This window comes from Rhinolophus hipposideros (assembly GCF_964194185.1).
Source record: "Rhinolophus hipposideros genome assembly, chromosome: 21".
Classification (NCBI taxonomy): Eukaryota; Metazoa; Chordata; class Mammalia; order Chiroptera; family Rhinolophidae; genus Rhinolophus; species Rhinolophus hipposideros.
The window spans coordinates 24,794,989-24,814,894 of record NC_138067.1 but is presented as its reverse complement, the minus strand read 5'-3'; the positions used below and the strand labels follow the sequence as shown (position 1 = coordinate 24,814,894).

The window sequence follows — 19,906 nt, the reverse complement described above, 5'->3', positions numbered from 1 at the left end:
AAAATATGTAAATTTTTATATTTAAGTGTGTGTGTATATATATATGAAAACATACACACATATACATATACACACATATATACACACACACAATTATTAGAATCCCTGTAACAAACCTTAGGGAGGTAATTATATAACAAGAATACCAATAGAAAATTGAAGTGTCAGTCCTAAAATACATTTTACTGGTATATACCAAGGTGGACAGATTGTATTTGGGGAAAAAAGGTTTTGTTCTTGTTCATGAATCCTCTGGTTCAAAAACCAAAACCAGCCCAGACTACTGTAGATTTAAAATCACAGCATTTGAAGCAGCCCAGCTTTGTGAAGGTTCAAAAAGTGAAAGGAACTTTACATCCTTACTAAACTCTGAAAGGGATTTAATCATCAAATTTTATCCACTACTAGTTTAAGATTATAAGAAGTTATATCATCGTTATCAATGAACATTAGACTGAAAGTATCTAATTTGCTCATAATTGTTAATAGTTTTAAAATAGATGTTTGACAAAACCTGCATTTCACTCCTGAAATCTGATGATGATATGTATCTGTCTGTTCATTGAAACAGTCAGCATGAATTCCAACAAATATCGCAGTCAACAAGAAAACAGTCAACAAGGTAGTCCCACATTCAAGCATTCATTAACCCATTAGAAGAATCCTGTCTTGGATGAGTACATGTCAGCCCTCAGATTCAAGAAGGCAGCATTTTATATGGAACTATTTCAGTATACTGAACTATTTCAGACAAATTAGCTTGATTGACAGGTTAAGTCTAGACAAGAGGCTATGGCATCTTCCATGATGGGAAATTCCCTAGCCTGAGGAATTCCCTCTCCTGAGACTTCGCAATAAGGTTTGTATTTAATGATCACCATGTTGAAGTCATTTCCATTCATTTTTACCAAATCAGAGCCAACAAGCCCCTAACTCCAGAGAGTTGTGAAACACTGCCTCTTCCTGCTCAGTGCCATGCTGAGCACCAACAGAAAAAAATTCCTCCCTTGCCTCTACTGGTTAGCAGGCGGGACTGTGGGGTTCCAGGCCTCTTGGTCTGCTAGAAGCTTTGGGTGAAGAGGTGACATCCCCCTGGATACTGAGATGCTGATCTCCACACAGAGAGGTCCACAAGCTACAGCTTTCAATCTACAAAGGTCTTCAGGTTCAGAACGCTGGTTAAACAAAGGTCAAGGAGAGAAGAGTGTTAGTTTCTGAGGAGGCAACATCCTAATAATGCCTGCAGCTCCCTAAAAAGGGGGGAAACAGAGTTGAGGCAAAGGGTCCAAGATACTGGTGGGACGTCCCAACAGTTACATATGATGTGCTGCCACAATCTTCCTGTGGCCTGGGGGCAACCAATTTATGTAAATTGTGTTGAATTTAGAGAATGTTGGGTGATCTTACTTTAAAAGGGATTAGATCATCTAATGCAGGGGCTGGCAAACTTTTTCTGTAAAGAGCCAGATAGTAAATATTTTAGGCTTTGCAGGCCATATGGTCTCTGCTGTAATTACTCAACTGTGCTAGTAACACAAAAACGGCCACAGACAAAATGGAAGTTAATGGGCATGGTTGTGTTCTAATGAAACTTAACTTACAACATCAGGGGGCCGGTCAGATTTACCCCATGGGCCGTAGTTTGCCAACCCGAATCCAGACAGCTGAATCCAGTCCACAGTGATATCTAGCTACAATCTTTTAATTGTAAAAGCAAAGATTTCACAAATTCATAATGCTTCATTCTGACATTTCCTCAAAATCCTTCTTCAACCATAATCACCCTGATCTTTTTAAGCTGAATTAATCAGGAGCCCCTCCAAACTGCCTTCGTAAAATCAAGTATTAAAAATTCAAAATATAGCTCGACGTCACTTACAGCCAGGGGAGGAAGATGACAGGGCAAAATCTGCTTAGAGGTCACTTTCAAAGGGGACAGTGTCCTAGTACAACCCAAAATTCACCAAGGAAAGGTGTTCCCTCTTACTACCAGATCATCCCCTTCCACAAGAGAGAGTCTCACCAATAGCAATTCCAACAAAGCAGTGCCTTGTGGGGAATTACAAAAAAGAACCACTGGAAATATCAGATTTGTGAATCAGCCTTTGTAAAGAAAATTAGATTACCTATGTTTTTAGTCGTGGAGTCATCACTCTCAAAATAAATACTGGTATGTTTTGTTCCAGCCCTCTCTGCCTCAAAGAGAACAGACATTCACTAGGCTAAACATTGGAAAGCTAATACATAGAAAATGGGCTTCCCTGAGTGGCAAAAGAAAAGTGAACACCACCACCATGAAATCTTTGATGGAAGATGACTCTTGAATGCCCAGGAGTCTTGAAAACGAAGATGCCTGATTCACTCTGCATTCAGCTATTTGATTTGAAATAGGCAGAAATCAAATGGCAATAGCAATTTACAAACTGACGTATTTCACAGTGCAGGAGAAGGGAGGACTTTATCTAGAAACTACAGCCTACTTGGGCAAGGGAGCTTTCTAAGGTAGCCACGCAGGATATAAAAGCTAACTTCGTTACGACGGAAAGCCATGTGCCTATCTTCAGCCTCTTTTCTTTAAGCCTGATACCACTGCTGCAGAGTGCAAGTTATTTGCAAGGATTTGATTGCCTGGGATGTTCAGGATGATATTATTTCAAAAATTAAGAATAAAAATCTCCAGCACTCACCTAGATGTGCGCTTCTCAAGAGTGGAAGGGGAAATGGGGTGAAGTAATGGTGCTGAAGGAAATTTCTGAGGGAATGTTCGAGCTGGGGAAATAGCAGGGGGTGTCTGAATAGGAAGAGCTGGTCTCCCTAAGACCTTCCCAACATGCCTTTCATCCTGAGCTTTATGATTTGCTACCATATCTGACAGGACCACAGACACCTACTTGCAGTGTCCACAAAATGGATTATTGGACCTCAAGAAGGAACAGTCGTCAAGGCCAAGTGGGAGCTGTGAAGAGGCACAGAGTTTGGGGCTTTCCTCAAACAGGTCCAGGGTACATTCTGGTCAACCATGCACTTATTCTCCATGCTTCAGAATTCCGCCCTCCTTTCCAACCACGACTCAACATCCAACTCAAAGCAGCCATTTGTAGATTCTGTTAGTCCACCTCTACTCGTCCTGGATTACAGTGTCAGAAGCTGGATGTTGCAAACCTTGATGTTATAAAGCCTTATCAAAGGTCTGCTATCTAACGTCAGACAGAGCAATGTATAAACACTTATGCAGAAAATCATCAGTAGTCACATCACTTACCAAGTGAAGAAAACACAGTCTAGCCAGAAGATTAAGGAAATGAGATCTTTCAGTTAACTTTCTGGTTAACTGAATGTTAAGTAAAAAGATATTTTACTGAAGTCCTCAAGTCCTTATTTTGTCTGAATTATGCTACGCTGTATTGGTCAACACCCTCACACAACAGGAGTCAATGCAATCAATGGAACAGATTGTTTCTTGGATGATTAAGGACTCAGCCATTATTTTTAATATAGCATCATCAGTTTTGATTATCAATGAGGAGCATATAGACTTAAACCCCAGAACAGAAGTTCAGAAAATTGGACTGAACATATTCTGAGCCCAGGATGAGGTCTCAGAGTTGATTTTAAATAAACCCCTTTCGATTAAAAAAAAAAAAAAAAGAAAAGTTCATTTGCTTCTTTGCCTTCAAAGACAAGTGCAGCCCAAACTTCTGCTCTGGGACTCAGCATGTTAAGTTTTAGATGCTGTGCTGTAATTAATCTTCTGAGAATGTATTTTCACCTCCCATGCTTGAGCTGACGATGCTAGGACGTTTCTGGAGGTTCAAGAAGGGATCACCGAAAATGAAGAAAGTCAGAGAAAGGAGAGAGCACATTCCATGCACAAAGGGGTGAGGAGACAAAGCTTATGAAAGAGAAGGCCAACAAGGGAGGGGCACTGAGGGGCTGAAAGCAGTCAAAAGGACAGAGAGAACTTGCCAGAAGACAAAAATGCAATTACATTTTTGTCTCCATACACTAATCTGAAGGTGCTTATCCTTACTCAAAGCAGTTGGTTCTTACAGACTCAGGTATTGATGGAAACGGACCACAACAAAATAAGAATAAAACCGTACGGAGAGTTACTGTACAAGCATCAGCTTTGCGGCTATTTCTTTAACAGCCCATGATAAGAGAAGAGCACCCCCTCAAGCCATCTACCTCAAGATGGTCACCGGGGTTTGACACTAGCAATTAAGAGGCTTAAGTTAGAGGTTAAGGCAAGGACGAATTTTCCACCTTAATAAAGAAACAAGATTCCGTACCCAAGGGAAAGGGATATTCTCAGTGACCACCTGAAACCTGCAGTATCCTGTTCCAAAATCATGATGCATTGTTATTCCCAATGTTCCACTACCAATCCATTTCAGTTTGAATAACCCAGGTAATTGGAACACGTCTGTACACCACACAGACCAAGTCAGAAACTCTCAGACAGGGCCTGTTGTCTCTAATCCTTGAATACCAAAATAGCTACAATCTTTTGCTGAGTGTTGAGCTTTCAGAGAATTCAAGGTCAGCCCCTACACAGCCCTCCACGACGACACTGTGATTTTAAAAGAGAGCAGGATTTTAACTGAACGATAGCCGAAAAGGCTATAAATACATTTGTAAATCAGAGAATCACTATACCGGCTTTCATGATAGAAGTCACTAATAATAATAATAATAACAATAATAAAAACTGTAAGTAAATGACCTACCTATTCCTGAATTAGCTCCAGTAACTATAACCACTTTGCCAGTGAGATCCCGGCCCTGGAGTATTTCCATGGCTGTGGTGCTACCATCATATCTCTGTCTGGTTGTTGGTTTTGTAGGATTGTCATCCACAGTAAATGCCAGTCTTGGGTCCAAATAGGTAGTTCTTTTATTTATATGGCTGCAAAGGAGAAAGAGTAAACCCACAGCAGTGAGCATAGGAATTTATAAATATTAGATAATGCTACAGTCTAGGCTAGGCAGACCCCATTGTTCATGTACTAAAAAGGTTATTCTTCACCCCAGAAAGAACTGAAGTCCACTCAGTCTACCTTCTGGCCTCTAGGAGGATTACATTCCTGCCTGGAAAGATGCTTATCCACTCCTTTCCTTCAAAATTGCCTATAAGATACACTGTAACATACAATAAGCATCGCCTTGTATCCTTAGATCTCAAAAGAGAAAAAGCTTTGTTTTTTGTTGTTTTTTTTAAATTCATATAAATGTGGCTATAAGATCTGCCACACTCTTCAATAGATTTCAATTAAATCTCTTGGCCCAGTGCAAGGGCCTAAGAAGATTGGCAGAGAAGCAGAAAACTCAAAATGAGAAAAAGTCTTAACAGTAAATACGAAACTGACCAACTACTAAAACTAACGATTTTCATTTTAAGACTCTATTCATACCTTCTACACGCACTCTAACTTTGATTTTGAGGTGATATAAATCTTGTAGAAATAATATTAAAATATACCTGTACATACGGATTAATAGCTACTTCTTATGCAACAGAATTTATTTTTCACATTTTAAATGGATTCTTCAGATTTGAGATAAAGACCTCAAAATACTAGCTTAAAAACTATTAAGAATTCTCCAGAAAAAAAGAGATGTGATTTCATGATTTGTAATGCATATGTGTAAAATTATGTACAGTTTTAAATCTAAACTCATCGCCCTATAAATACTAAGACCCAAGAATAATCCAACTTTCATTTCCATTAGAACCAAAGCTGCCAGATAAGCATTTTGACTCCAATGTTATACGACATGCTGTGCAGAAGCCGGTTCACGCTGGCTTGCAAGAGCCCAATGTGCACATTTGTTCCCAACTCCTCAGTGACTTCACCTTGGGAGCCTGAACTAGGCCATGATGAAAGTATTTACACTGTGGAAACAAATCTGGGCTTTTCCCCCTAGAGAGCTATTGTTAAACATTTGCCAGCACACCACTGTAACAGGCTCGGGAGTCAACATGACCAGCCGGGACAGCCGGGTGCCAGCTTGTCTCCCTTGGGGCACTGTGGGAATTGAATGAGCTAATACTACAGGTATAAGGTGACGAGAATCACACCTGGCTCACGCTATTTGCTACACAGGGAGTTACTACTGTTGTTTCTTATTGGCATTTACTCTAAACATAGTTTTACAGACAAGGATGCTGAAAACATTATTGATAATTATAGATACCCAATAATAGGAATTAAACAACATCGACGCCCAATAAGTAATTTGATAAATTACAGTATATCCGTACAAAATAATTTCTATAGCCATTAAGCATCATTTTCTTGAAAAGACATATATGAGAAAATGCTCAGGAAGACATTATGTTGAAAACACAGGCTACTAAATAGTTCACAGAGTACATTCCCATCTGTCTTTATTTTTTTTTAAGAAAGTGTGTGTATATAAAACTGATGGGAAGAATAAAAGCAAAAATCATTAAAAGTATAATGGTTACTCCTAAGATTACAGTTATATACTATGTCATTTTCCCACAGTCAGTGTATATTATTCTTATAATAAAAAATATTAAAAAACAAAATCGCTGAGAGTAGTTTCTGGGTAGACACTTACTCAACAAAATACACTTGTCCGTTCTCATCAGTTTCTTGTTCCCATCCATATGGCAGATCTGAAACACAGGAAAGACTGACAGGTCTACATACAGCAGGGGTGGGGGAACTGAAGCCCAAGTCAGAAGCAGGCTCCATGCCCTTCCAGCCCCGGCCCCCTAAGCCAATCCCACCAGATCAACAGCTGTCACTTTGCCACACTAGGTCATGTGGCAGTTGCAGAAAGCCCATCACCCAAACTGGACTCCACATTTCTTCCTCTTGCTCAGAAATAAAACTCCGCTTCATTCTTGATCATTCTTCAACACTCCACTCCTGCTTTTGATGAAAATTCTACTGGTTCCTCCAATCAACGTGAAATCTCCCTTGAATGAACTCACAGGAAAGTAACTTTACCAACACCATTTGTATGCTGACTTGTGTTGCCTTTCATATGGTATTATAGAGCCGTTTCATTTTTTGTCATGGGTACATGTGTTATATTGTCTCTTCCCCTAACCATCAAGGACCTCCTTATACTTCTATTCTGTCAGTCACACACTTGCTCAAGAGCACCCTAAGTCATGGCAAGGTTTGATGGATTTCCATCAAACACTGATATATTTAATTCCATGACAGAACCAAGAACAAGTTTACCAACAGCGCAACTACAGGAAAATCTAATAAACTGTGAGTCAAAGGCCCCTATTATTTTAACGCTTTGTTAAATTTAAGACCAGAAACAAATCATCCTCACCACTCTACCCCAAGATCGCATCACCTCCTGCCAAATCCCATGAGCGATGTAGAGTGAGAATCCCGTTCCTTGATGGTCCCATATTAGGGAGCCTTCCCAGAATGACACAGTGACCTACCACCTTCACGCCTTTCTTATTTTTCCTAATTAATCCTTTAAATACAAGGTTCTTTGCTTTATGACAACAAAATACAAACCTCCTGCTATTCGTTTTCTTTTTCCAGTTTTCGGATGTTCCCATTGAGTCTTCTCCTCAGTATGACTATTAAAAAAAAAGAAATCCACAAAAATAAATAAATAAATAAGTAAAAGTCACACTTCTAAAGAAATTAAGCCATTTTATTAAACTTTTTTTTTTCCTCTCCCAAATAATACTATCTCTCAAGAGTAGTAAAGGCAGACATTCGGAAAGAAGTAGGACATAAACGTCACTGTTTGCATCCAGTCAAATTCTCTAGGTTGGAAGCAGCAGCAACCTGTGGAAATGTCCTGAAAGCCTGCCTTTACAAGCTGGCTGTGAAAGAGAAGGAGGGCGGAGGGGGAAGAGGACCGAAACCTCAGAGAGGGTCAACTTTAGGAAGATCGCTGAATCACTCCAAGTATCTAGAGAGGTGTTTTATTTTTGTTTTCATTTTATTCCAGGATAGATTGACAAACTTCAGTCTAATTCATAATGCTAACATGTACGTATTACTTAACAGTAATCTTTTTAAATGTTTGTTCTTTCCACAGATATAACTTTAAGGTGTTTTTCAACTACTATATCCTAATTGCTTCTAATTAAGAATGCAGGAAGATGGCTCCATAGGTCACCTAGCCATATGCCTTTGGTCAAGTTACTCAACTTTGGGGCCTCAACTTCCTCATCCACGAAATGGAAATAATCCTAGTACTGACCTCAGGAGAATATCATGAGGATAGTATATAGAAAAGGTTGAACACAGTACCTGGCATACAAGAAGCCCTCAACAACGTTAGCTATGATTCTGAACAAATCAAATATACAAACTGGTCTGATTTCTGTGTCAGACATAGCATTTAATCTCAGAAGTATCACACAAAGTTATCATTAAAACTCTGAACCAATAACAGACTAGAGACACCTATCAACAGGCGATTAAAGTATCAAAGAAAACATAAAATTACTTCATCAGGGAAACAGCTAGATGTTGCAAGAGGCATTCCAAGGAGAGGAAGGATTTGTTAAAAATCCACGTACCCATGCAAGAGTAGAAAATATTATTTAATCACTAACATCTAGATGATAACATTTGAATATTCCTTCCCTATCAATTATTTTAAAGAGAATAAATATAGAGAGCATGAATTTGCTCTTAAATTTTACGAGTCACAATCCAGGTCTTTTCAGGAACTGCTGGGTTTTGCTCTGTTTTTGTAAACTCTCAGTGGCCAGTGCCAGGATGGAATGGGCACTGGACTCAGAAGACAGAGAACCTGAGCTCCCATACTGCCCGTATTCAGTCCCTGGCCACACACGCACCCCAAGTTGCTGCTGGAAAGGTAAGAGACACCAGACCTGTGACAGTGATGGGTGAATGATTAAATTATTGTACAAGCATAGTGTATCAGTAGCAAGGACCGACTCCTACTTGTACGGCACCACCATGAAATCCTACTTGCAAAGAGGGAAGCCCTGACTCCCTAGCAAGGATAACCTACCCGTCATTGACATGACTCCTGCTTCCTGCAAACTGAGGGGAAGAACAATCACATCCACCAAACACTGGCAACAACATAAAACTCCCCTGCTCTTTGCTTTGCCAGGCCTCATGCTTCTGCAGGCAAATTTACAGATGCCATCACATCTGCCTTCGCTTGACATTAAAAGTAGTTTTCACCCCACAGGCACGCATCAAACGAGCTTGGAACCCAGCTCCAAAACAACCTGCCCTTTAGAATCCACCAAGTAACCCCAAGGGAGGAATGCTGACACTCCACAGCAGGTCTGCTGGTGAGTAACAGAAGTCCCAGGCCTGCTTCCAGATGAAACCTTCAGACACCCAGCCCCACGCCTGGCCGACAGTAGGCGCCCAAATGTAAGTATGTGGAATGAACAAATGCTTTCCAAAGAAGCTGGAAAATTCACTCAGAACACTGGTTTTTCCCATCCTGAAAAAACAATACAAAAATAAATAAATAAACATCATCACACTGTGTTCTTCACTTTGACAGAAAATGCCTGAGCCAGGGTTTCTGACGCACATGCCTGCCACTTGGGGTGCAATGGTTCTTTGTTATGGGGTCCGTCCATGCATTGTAGGATGACTAGCAGCTTCCCTCGTCTCCACCCACTAGATGCCAATATGCCACTCCCTGGAGTTGTGTCAATGGAAAAGTGTCTCAGACATTGCCAACTGTCCCCTGCAGGGCACAGTGATCCTGTGAAAGGTCCCGGGCCTAACTGAGGAGTGAAGCGAGGATTCCAGAGCCTGCTGCTCACGTTTTCTGGCTCACTCACTCATCAGCAAGGTGCCCTTGGAGAAGTTGTTTAACCTCCCTGTGCCTCAGTCTCCCTATCAATAAAATGGGGATAATAATAGCACCTCCTTCTTCGGGTTAAAGAGGAGTTAATGTGTGAAAAACTAAGAGCCATGGCTTTCACATAGAAGTATTATTTAAAATTAATACTTACATAAAAAATTAGTTAAAAGGTGTTCTAATTGTAACCTAAAATGACTTTTTGATGAACAGAAAATTATGATACGTCTCCAAAGTGTTATCTTATTTTCCCTTAAATGGAAGCCTTCTTTTATTTTCTTTTTTGTCAATAAGCTTTTTGTCATTTCAAGATAATTAACAGTGATCTTAATTTAAGCCCAAAGGATCAAAATTAAATTCATACCACATTACACAGATATCATTTTCAAGTATGGGCCAAGTCTTTTTTTTTTTTTTAAGCGCAGTTTCTTTAAGCTAACTGGGCGACCCAGAGCTGCCCATGAGGAGAACCGGCCCTGTGGACAAGGGAACCATCCCCCCATACGGCAAGGCCAGCTGGCCCTCTCGCTGCCAAGAGGCCTGGGCTTCAGAAGAAAAGGGCGACAGGCTGGCAGACCCAGGGAGGCCCAAGTGACTGCAACTACAGCTCCCAGCACTAAGACCTCATCCTTCTGTCCCCGTCTCCTGGTTTAGGCAGAGGGGCTGCTCTGGACTGTGCCAGGGGGTGAGAAAGGTCCTCCAGCTCTCTCTGGTGACAGGTCTGCCCTTAGTGGCAGGAACACTCCCTTTCCTGGAAGCCCAGGCTGGTGGCCCTGAAGCCACATGATGTGTGTGCCTTGAGGTCTATGGGTACACCATGGGGCATGTGGGGAAGCACAAGGGAACACAGAACCCACACAACAGGAGAGGGGGAGGATGTAGGGGGCTCCACAAGACCCCGGATATCTCACTGGGGCTACAGCCTCTGTCCTTGGGCAGGGCCCTGCTGTAATGGAAGGAAGACCATTTGGAAGCAGGAACTACTCAAAGGGAAGTCTTCTGATCACCCATTCACGAAGGTTCCCAAACCCAAAGAGAAGGACAAGTGACCTTCTAGATTTAGGAGGGAAAAGAAAGGCCATGATGCTTGCAGGTCAGGAGAGATCAAGGGGACTGCTGGGAATCCAGGGTTAGGGTCGGTCAGAGGTGTACTTCAGCCCTGAGCGCCAAACAATAGAGGGCCAGTGGGACTGGAAAGAAGATCCGAAGAGAAGGTCTGGAGCTCTGGGAACCAACTAGGCCTTGTTGCCATCGTCAATATAAACAATGGAGCCAGAGAGGCCAGTTTGAGACCTAAAACAATGGTGGAGGCCTGAGGCGGGGAACGTGGCTTTTCAGACAACACATATGTGCCACTGCATCCCCTGGCCATAGGCTCCCCACAAGTTCTCAGAGGAACTGGCTGGAGTGTGCAGATCTTATTTCGTGAAAGGAGAGCCCCAAGCCTATACAACAAACGCCATGTAGCAAGGAAGCAGATGGAAAAGGCCAGCCAACATATGGCAAGGCACAGGGAAAAGGCAGGGCGCCTCCAGACCTAACACCAGGCTCCAGGTAAACCTGAAGGGAAGCCAGGAAGCTTCTGGGGTAAGTGAGCAGGAGGAGGATGTGGGCTCCCAAAGCAGGAAGCAGGCCGTGCACCGCTCTGCATTCCCAGCGCCCAGGAAGCCACCTGCCCACAGAGGCCTGCAGTAAACTTTGGCTAGATAAATTAATTCACTCATTTGGCGTGGATTTATTTTTACGGGGCTAAGCACTGAGGATACAGAGGTGAACAAGAAAAGACCACTGCCCTGATAAAGTTTACAACCCAGGGAGGGAGACCGAGTGATCAGAGTATGGCTAAGATAACTACAGATGAGGCTAAGTACTACGAGGCCGGTAACAAGGTGCTGGGAGGAGGGCGCAGGGCTGGCAAACAAGGGGAAGGCCTCTTGGGCAGTGCATTTAACACCAGCTCTGAGGGACGAAAGGGCCCTCCACACAAAGACAGAGGGAATAACAAATGTCCATTCCGGAGCTGCCTGGAGCCCTGCAACAGTCCAATGGCTCCCTACTGCTAGCATTGTCCCTTCAATTCTCCAGAGCAGAAATCATCTTTCTAAAAGTCACAAACCCAATGTTACTCTCTGGCTCCAATCCTTCAGTGGACCCCTGCGTCTTGAGGACAGAGCCCCAACTCCCCCACTAGGTACAAAACTGGGTCCTTCCTCCCCTGCCTCAATCTTCACATCTCCACACCACCACAAAGGCCAGGCGGGGGGGGGGGTCTATTTTGTTTCCTCTATCCGAGCTGCCCTCCTGCCCCCTTGACCCACCCACTTCTACTTGTGCTCTAAGGCACAGCTTAGGTCATCTTACCTGAGATGCCCACCTACCCACACATGCCGGCTGCTAGAGAGAGAAATTGTTGCTCACTACACACACTGCACTGGGACTACCTCACTGCATGTCACTCATTTAGGGTGACAAGTGGGTCTTATTTATCTCAGTATAATCAGCGCCCAGCAAAGAGCCTGGCACATGATGAGACTCCCGTGTGTCTTGAATGAATGAATTCAGCAAGGTGTTATTTTGCTGTTTCTCCGTCTACCAAGCCATCAAAGACAGCAGTGGTTCACAACCTTGGGTAGACTAGAAACACCTGGGAAGAGTTACAACCTACCAATAAAGGAGAGGGCAAACCAATTAAATGAGAATCTCTGGGAGTGGAACAAAGGGAAGATATTTTTTAAGTTTCCCAGATGTTGAAACTCACTGATTTACATCCATATTTCTCAAAGCCAAGGGATAACCTGCCTCACCTGGCAAGTTTAAAAACTAGATTCCCCACGTTAGGTGTCGGCTATGCGAGGGTCTCTGTGCAGACATGAAATCTGCATTTATGACAGTCCCAGGTAATTCTAATATCAAGGCTAAGGCGGTGCTGTCACAGCTGCAGGGACAGCTGGAAACGCTAACAGTTCTTAAGCAGAGTACTTCCTAAACCTGTGTTAAGTGCTTTATGTACACTGCCTGAGCTAACACTCTCATGTCGACCCATTTTACAGATGAGAAAACTGTGACTGAGCGTTCTTTTAACCGCCCAAGGTCACACAGTAAGGGATGGGAGAAAGGGTCTGCTGGTGTTCCCAAACTTCCCCAGGGAAACTATAATGACGCTATATTCGCTAGAGTGTATGTACATACATATACATATACATAGCCATATTAGGAAAATACATATTCCTAGATCCCCACCCCAGACCTTTGAGGAGGGGGTTGGGTATCGGCATTTCGCGCCCCCACCTTACGTTTTAGGGGAGGGGATAAGGCCCCTTTGCCATCATCGCACCGTGCAGCGCTGCCTGCTGCGCAGCAGAGGGCGCACCTGGGCGCTGACAGGTGACCCCGGCCTGACCCAGGGACCAGAGCGCACCGGCCCCTCTCCTCGGGACCCCGGCAAGCATCCATCTGAAGCTCTCTAAGCCCTGCCACCTGGCCCGTCCTCGCCGCGCTGGACAGCGGGCCCGCGCCGGAGAGCGGGCCCGCGCCGCGCCCTGCACAGGGGGCGTTCCGGGCAGCGCAGGGCCCCGAGCACGGCAGGCCGCCAGGTTCCAGGTGCGTCCCACTCCAGGTGTTTCCCCGCCCCGGCGGCCCCACCGCTGCCCCCTTACTTGGCATAGTAAACCCAGCCGTCCTTGGTGGTTCTCTGCTCCCAGCCCAGGGGCAGCTCGTCCTCGCTGTCCGTGTCGTCCAGGCCGGCGTAGCGCAGGGCTGCCATGGCTGCAGAGGCGGCGCTCGTTTACAGTCACTCGGCGGCCAGCTGCCGGGTCTCCACGCTCGGGCACTCACTCCTGCTTCAACCGAGCGCCGCGCGCGTCGGAGCCCGAACGCTCGCGCCTGCGCCCTGCGCCGCCCGCAGGCGCTCCATTGACTCGGTAGAGACAATCCAGTTTCCGGAGTTTATGCAGCTGCTAGCGTAAAAGGGGCGGAGCCTACGAAGAACCGCGGAGAAAGCGCAGAGGAGGTGGCACCGCCGCTCGGCTGGACGCAAAATCCGGTGAACATTATGTGGCTATGGAGCTGGAGCTGAGCTTCGTCATCCTCCTGGCCTCAGGGAAGGGGCGTGGGCTTCCATTCACAGGCCAGGATTCCTCCCGTTGCCGGGCGACCCGTAATCACGTCCTCATTAGTCTCACCAATCCTGCAGGAGCTCTTGCAAGGGGGAATCCTGGGAAATGTAGTCCAGGGCCCAAAGTGCATGCTCTGAACCGGATTAGACCGTGGAGCAGACAGGAAGAATGCGGATGCTGGTTTTCTGAGCCTCTCCTTATCATTATGAAGTGGGAACGTTCCTGCTAAGAAACCTTGCAGAGCTTTCCATCACCCAGGCAGATTCACAAACTTTGTTATGCATGCAAACACAGCGTTATAAAACTTGGAGGTTAAAAATGCAAATTCCCTCACCTGATTACCCAGTCCTGCAGAAATCTCTTCCAGCCACAACATGGCTTTGTTGATAATAAAGGGCTAACATTTAACATTTATTTATCGACATACACCTGACTAAACTGTCAGAGCACCACATCTTAATGCTTCTTTCTATTGCTAGCACTTATTAAAAAACCAACACCTACAAATTAACTAAATGAAGTAAGTGAATGAATGAATGAATGAATGAATGCATGAACGAATGTGATTCCTTAGGTTTGGCCCTCTATAAATCAAACTAGTTTGACACAAAACTTCAAATTGACAAAGTGCATGCTCTGAAGTCCTACAAATACCCTATAATGTCCTGTGACAAAAACCGGAAGCATATCTTCAACTTGGCCTTGCCTAAGGAGTTTTCCAGAACTTTGCCCCCTTGGAACTTGCTCTACAGCTCAGCGTTACAGGGAAATTTGACCTTGATTTCTCTGGCCTAAGTCTCAGAAGAATGCAAGCCTCTGTCAGAAAAAACTACGTATTTTAAAGGGGGAGACAGGGAATATTGTTTTTTGTCTTCAAGTCCTGAAATTGATATTTTTTGAGATTCATGCTCTGCATGCTTTTTAGAGGAGAGACTCACTTTTCTTTGAAAAACCGAAAGCTTACTTAATGAAGGCATGTTTTAATTTTAGCAGACCCACTATCCCATCTCAGACCTATTGAAATATCCCTTTCTAAATCCATGTGCATTTAAATAAGCTACCATTAATCTGCTGCTCTTCTGCTCATTCCAATTTAATGCAGTGCCCTGTCCCCCAAGCCAATTTATTCCTTTGATAGATATGAATAGGAAATTAGGTCACAAAGTCCCCTAGTGGTGGGGAGGGAGTAAATGGAGTCAAACTGATTAGCCTCAGTTTCTCCAATTATTTTCTCTGCCTCTGCTCAACTTATCAAGGACTGACTGCTTAGATTTTTATCTTGGGTTGCCCTTACCAGAATCTCTACTGGCACCTGTTGCCTGTGACTTGTCACAAAGGAAGTGTTATGCTTTGGTATCTTCTCCAAACTGGGTAGTGGTCCCATTAGTAGAATTCTCAACTTTGGCGCCAACCCTCTGTTCTTCCTACCACTTTAACAATCCCCTCTATGCTTCTCCTGCCATGGACACCAGGGTTTCTCAACCTCAGCACTACTGACATTTGGGGCCAGGTAACTCTTTGTTGTGAAGGATTGTCCTGTGCATTGCAGGATGTTTAGCAGCATCTCTGGTCTCAACCTACAGGATGCAGTAGTATCTCCCTTCCCACAAGTGTCACAACCAGAAATGTCTCCAGACACTGCCAAATGTACCCCAAGTTGGGAACCACTGATCTATACTGACAGTAAGCCAGGAAATTGCCAACTTGTGAACCAAACACTGAAGTTTATTTGAGGCACTGAAAAGCCCATTTTTGGCCAGAGATTCACAAGGTGGTACTCAGACATTGCTGGAGCTGACTGTCACGTTCTTTAGCGTTGCCTGAGGGCAACTGCCTCTCCAATTCCTAGTCCATCCACAGGTGAAAGACATGGACTGAGAGACACCAATAATGGTCCCAAATGGCTGTAATGACTTCATTTTATTCCTCTTTTCCTACACCTTGTCTGTGGCTTTACTAGTTTAAAGACGTAAGACATGCAGGCATTTGGAGACTTGGGAGAGTAGGCATGCCAGATTTTAGGATTTACGAGTATGTCTTTGGGGATCACTGAAACTGATACCACTTTAGTCATGCTTGCTCGACTGCAAGCAACACTCATGCAAAAGTTTATGATCACAGGGTGCATGAGCTAAATTAGGATGTCAGGAGGGACCAAGGTAGCCCAAGGACAGGCTGTTGTTTTTCTCTCGTGGGTTTCATGGTCTCTTGCTCCCCTTCTCCCTGCTCATGAGCTACAGTTTTCTGCTTTCTTTTTACTTGCTTCCTCTATTTACTCATAATTTCTGCTGCTCCCCTTGGACTTTAACTTGCACGTGGTTTTGTCTTTGGTCTTACGTCGCTCTATCAGAGGGCAAGCCCTGGTTAGCGTGTAGAACTATTATGGATTTGAGAAGCCTTAAGTTTGGGAATGATCCCAGGTCTTCAACATACAGAAAGACTAGAGAATGGTTTGTTTTTATAAAGCCAAGTGAATCACATTGATTGTACCATTAACAGTAAAGAGGTTAAAATTTTTCTCAATGTGTGATTATACAACTGCACACCAGATGGCCCTATCTGCCCAGGTTTTAAAGACTAAAGCCCAATTCCTGACAAGGACTTCTACATTTATTTAAACCATCTTTTCTTTTTGATTCAGTACTTCTGCAATAACTGACAATTTATGAACATGAGATTAATCAGTCTTTGCTGAATTTGGCGTTACTCATGCAGTGGGCACCAGGTTTAGTGTAACATTCCTGAAGCCACATTTCTTTAGTTCATTATCATTATCACAATCACGGTCATTTCCCTCTCCATCATACACACAAACACCCCAACAATTCTGCAAAACATGCTTTAACTTAAGTCACCATTCCTTGGGAAATTAAGCCTCATGTTTCGGTGCCAAACTCAATATGCTAATGAGACCTGGGACACTTCCTGGTTCTTCTGATAAACTAACTTCTCATGTGAGGTAACCAATAAGGTAGAATATTGAACTCTCTCCTGGCCAATGTGGCCTTACGTAGGAAGGTATTTGAATTTCACTTGTTCACTCAAACACACAATGAGTAAAGGGGGAAAAAATATGCTATGTCTCTGAGACAAAAACAAACAAACAAACAAAAAAAAAACAAACAAGAAAAACGAAATACCCACCTGTATCTAGAAATCAGTTAGAATAATACCAACCTGTATGTAGAAATCAATCAATTAGGATAATATCAAGAGACACACAAAGAAGTATGTCTTGAGGCTTTTAAGAAAGGTTCCAACCAAGACTTGTTATACCATTAAATGTTAGCTATTATCATTGGTGTTATTATTGATTAGAACTAGATATGGAGAGACAATGGAGAGTTTCAGTGGGAGGATTACCTGTCATTTATCTTTGGAACCAAACTCAGCTAATGTCACTTACAAGCTGGGTGTGACAGTGGCCAAGTCACTTAACTTTTCTTATTCCATTATTACCAGCCCAATTTTTACAGATAAGGAAACTGAGGCACAAGGAATTTCAGTAACTTGCCCAAGGTCACTCGGCAAGCAAGAGAGAGCAGGACCTGGGATTAAAATCCAAGCAAGGGTACTGGCCCCAAACTCATCCTCTCAACCAACTGCCCCGTGTGTTGCTTTTCCAGTAAAGGGGTTCCCCAGTGTTGGTCTTTAAGTGGATGCCCAGGGGTTTTCACTCTTCCATGGGAAAGTGAGAAAAATAAGGTAAAGGAAGTGAATATTTCATAAAGCAAAATGTATACCACTTAAAGACTGTTCTTTTATTTTCCAAGAGATTATACATATTCTGCTTTTATTTTTCTGATGATCTACGTTTTTCCTTTTTCTCAACATGTTTTATAATGTAAGGTGTACTACAAACATTCAGAGAAGTTGAGAGAAGAGTACAGTAAATGCCCATATTACCCCTCCCCATACACACACCTAGATGTAGTAAAATAAATGTTATTTTTGCTTCTGTCATATTTGCTTTAAAGAAACAGAACTTGATTCCCTGAAGCATTAGGAGAGAGTGATTTTGTTTTAGCATGCAAGTCCTCAGGACTAAATAGTAATGCTCGTTTTTCTCCTGGACCACAAGGAGGCACTCTCCCCTGGTGAGCTCATCACATCCATTGCAGTGACTTCTGGAAATCAGACCCTTAAGTTCGGAAATTTCATTTGTTTAATTTATATTTTAAGACCTTAAGCTTCAAGGTAGCTTTAGTGTATAACTGCTAACTTGCCAACATTCACAAAATTCTATTTCAGCCTAATTTCATTCCTAGCTGCTTTCTGCCCTATAGGGAGAAGAATCACCCCCCAGGGGGCAGTGGTGTTTACCCTGGTCTCAAAAATTGTGGTGGGGAGTCCATTCCGCTTGAAGGCTTTCTCCACCTGTTTAGAGCATTTTATTTTGGCAGCCAACGCTTCCAACAGTTCACTCTGATCCACAACCGCCACAATCTTGCAAATGAATTTTCCCAAAGACTCCAAGCCCTGGAGACTGAGATTCACCCCAGATCCTGCCAGACAGGAACATGTAAATGCACCCCAAGGGGGTGAGGGGAGACATAAAGAAAAAAAAGGAAAAAAGAAATGATGACTAAAAGGCATTCAATAGCGTGCCAGGAACAAAGCTGGTTATGATTATTAAAGGTTATATCATTAAAAGTTTGCTAGTATCATTGTCATTATTGTGGATTAGAAATGGACTGTAAGAACTGTAAAATTCAACCATGATGCACATCTCTGATTTCAGATCTTTCCTTAAAGCATGTGTATAATTACACAAAGCTTTTTATGAGCATTATCACATACACCACTGTGACAAACTTGTAGAGGTGGGTATTAATAGCCCCGTTCTACAGAAGAGATAAGCAGATCCTCCAGCCCTCATCAAACCGTCAGGTGCCTACAGCCCTGACTGACATCTTAATGTACCTTCATGAGAAACCATGAACCAGAACCATGCTGCTAAGCGACTCCTGAATTCCTGACGCTCAGAAACTGTATGAGATGATAAATATTTATTTCAGTTTGGGATAATTTGTTAAGCAGCAATAACTAATTACTGTAATTAATAATGCCTTCCTTTTGTCTTGACATAGGTAGAATCACATACTTCCCTGTACCATAGCATTTAGCATATATTATAGAAATTGTCTAGTTGTGTCTATCTCCTTATCTATAATAACCATCAGATTAAGCACTGTGCCTACCTCCACTCATCCTGGGATCCTTAGCATTAGGCACGAAGTCCGTAGACATTAATTAAAGCTTATTAAACATCAAAGGATTGGTGGCCACTGTTTTCCCTCTTCCATATCTCAACATGAGGGTATTTGCATTAGACCTCAGTTTCCCCAGCAGGAAAATGGGGATAATGTTAATGACTGCCTCTTGGGGTGTGGTAAAGATTACATGAGATAATGCACCTAAAAAGGTCTCATTTGATTATTATTGCTATTATTAATTATAAATGTAGTCATTGTAGGTTCCCTGAACCTCAGTCTTTTCATCTACGGGGGCTAGTAGTCCCCACTGAATAATAAGAGGTAACATTCATTGAGCACTTACTGTGTTCCAAGCACTGTGTTAACTACTTACCAGGAATCATGTAATTCTACCAGCCACCCTAGGAGGTAGGTACAATTATTATCCCCACTTAACAGATGAGGAAATTGAGGCTCAGAGAGGTGAAACTCGCTTCCAAATCAGAGAAGTGACAGTGCTTCACTAGAACCTGGTTCTCTCTGACTCTTCACCATGATAATACATACATCACAGCCTACCAAAGGGATCATGGCCGTGAACTTGTGAATTGTAAAACACTGTTCCCAAACAAAGGATCCTTATTGCACTTTACCTGTACGCCCAGGGACTCCCCACAAGAAGGGAGATTGACATTTGGAAGAATAGTTACACTGCCCCAGGTTTACATATAGCATCTCATTTCATAGCTCAGCCACTGATTAGAGAAGCCTCCG

The 19,906-nt window shown here is 43.1% G+C and overlaps 1 protein-coding gene across 1 annotated transcript in view; it reads right to left on the bottom strand.

Annotated features, from left to right (window-relative positions):
- WWOX (WW domain containing oxidoreductase) overlaps positions 1 to 13,774 on the bottom strand; it is a 915,478-nt gene extending 901,704 nt beyond the window's left edge. Inside the window, exons 1-4 of the mRNA XM_081030823.1 lie at positions 13,479 to 13,774; positions 7,521 to 7,585; positions 6,589 to 6,646; positions 4,731 to 4,909 (exon numbers count right to left, since the gene is read on the bottom strand). Of these exons, the coding sequence (XP_080886949.1) occupies positions 4,731 to 4,909; positions 6,589 to 6,646; positions 7,521 to 7,585; positions 13,479 to 13,585 (409 nt within the window). The 5' untranslated portion in view covers positions 13,586 to 13,774. The remainder of the gene's footprint in view (positions 1 to 4,730; positions 4,910 to 6,588; positions 6,647 to 7,520; positions 7,586 to 13,478) is intronic.
- Positions 13,775 to 19,906: the final 6,132 nt, after the last annotated feature.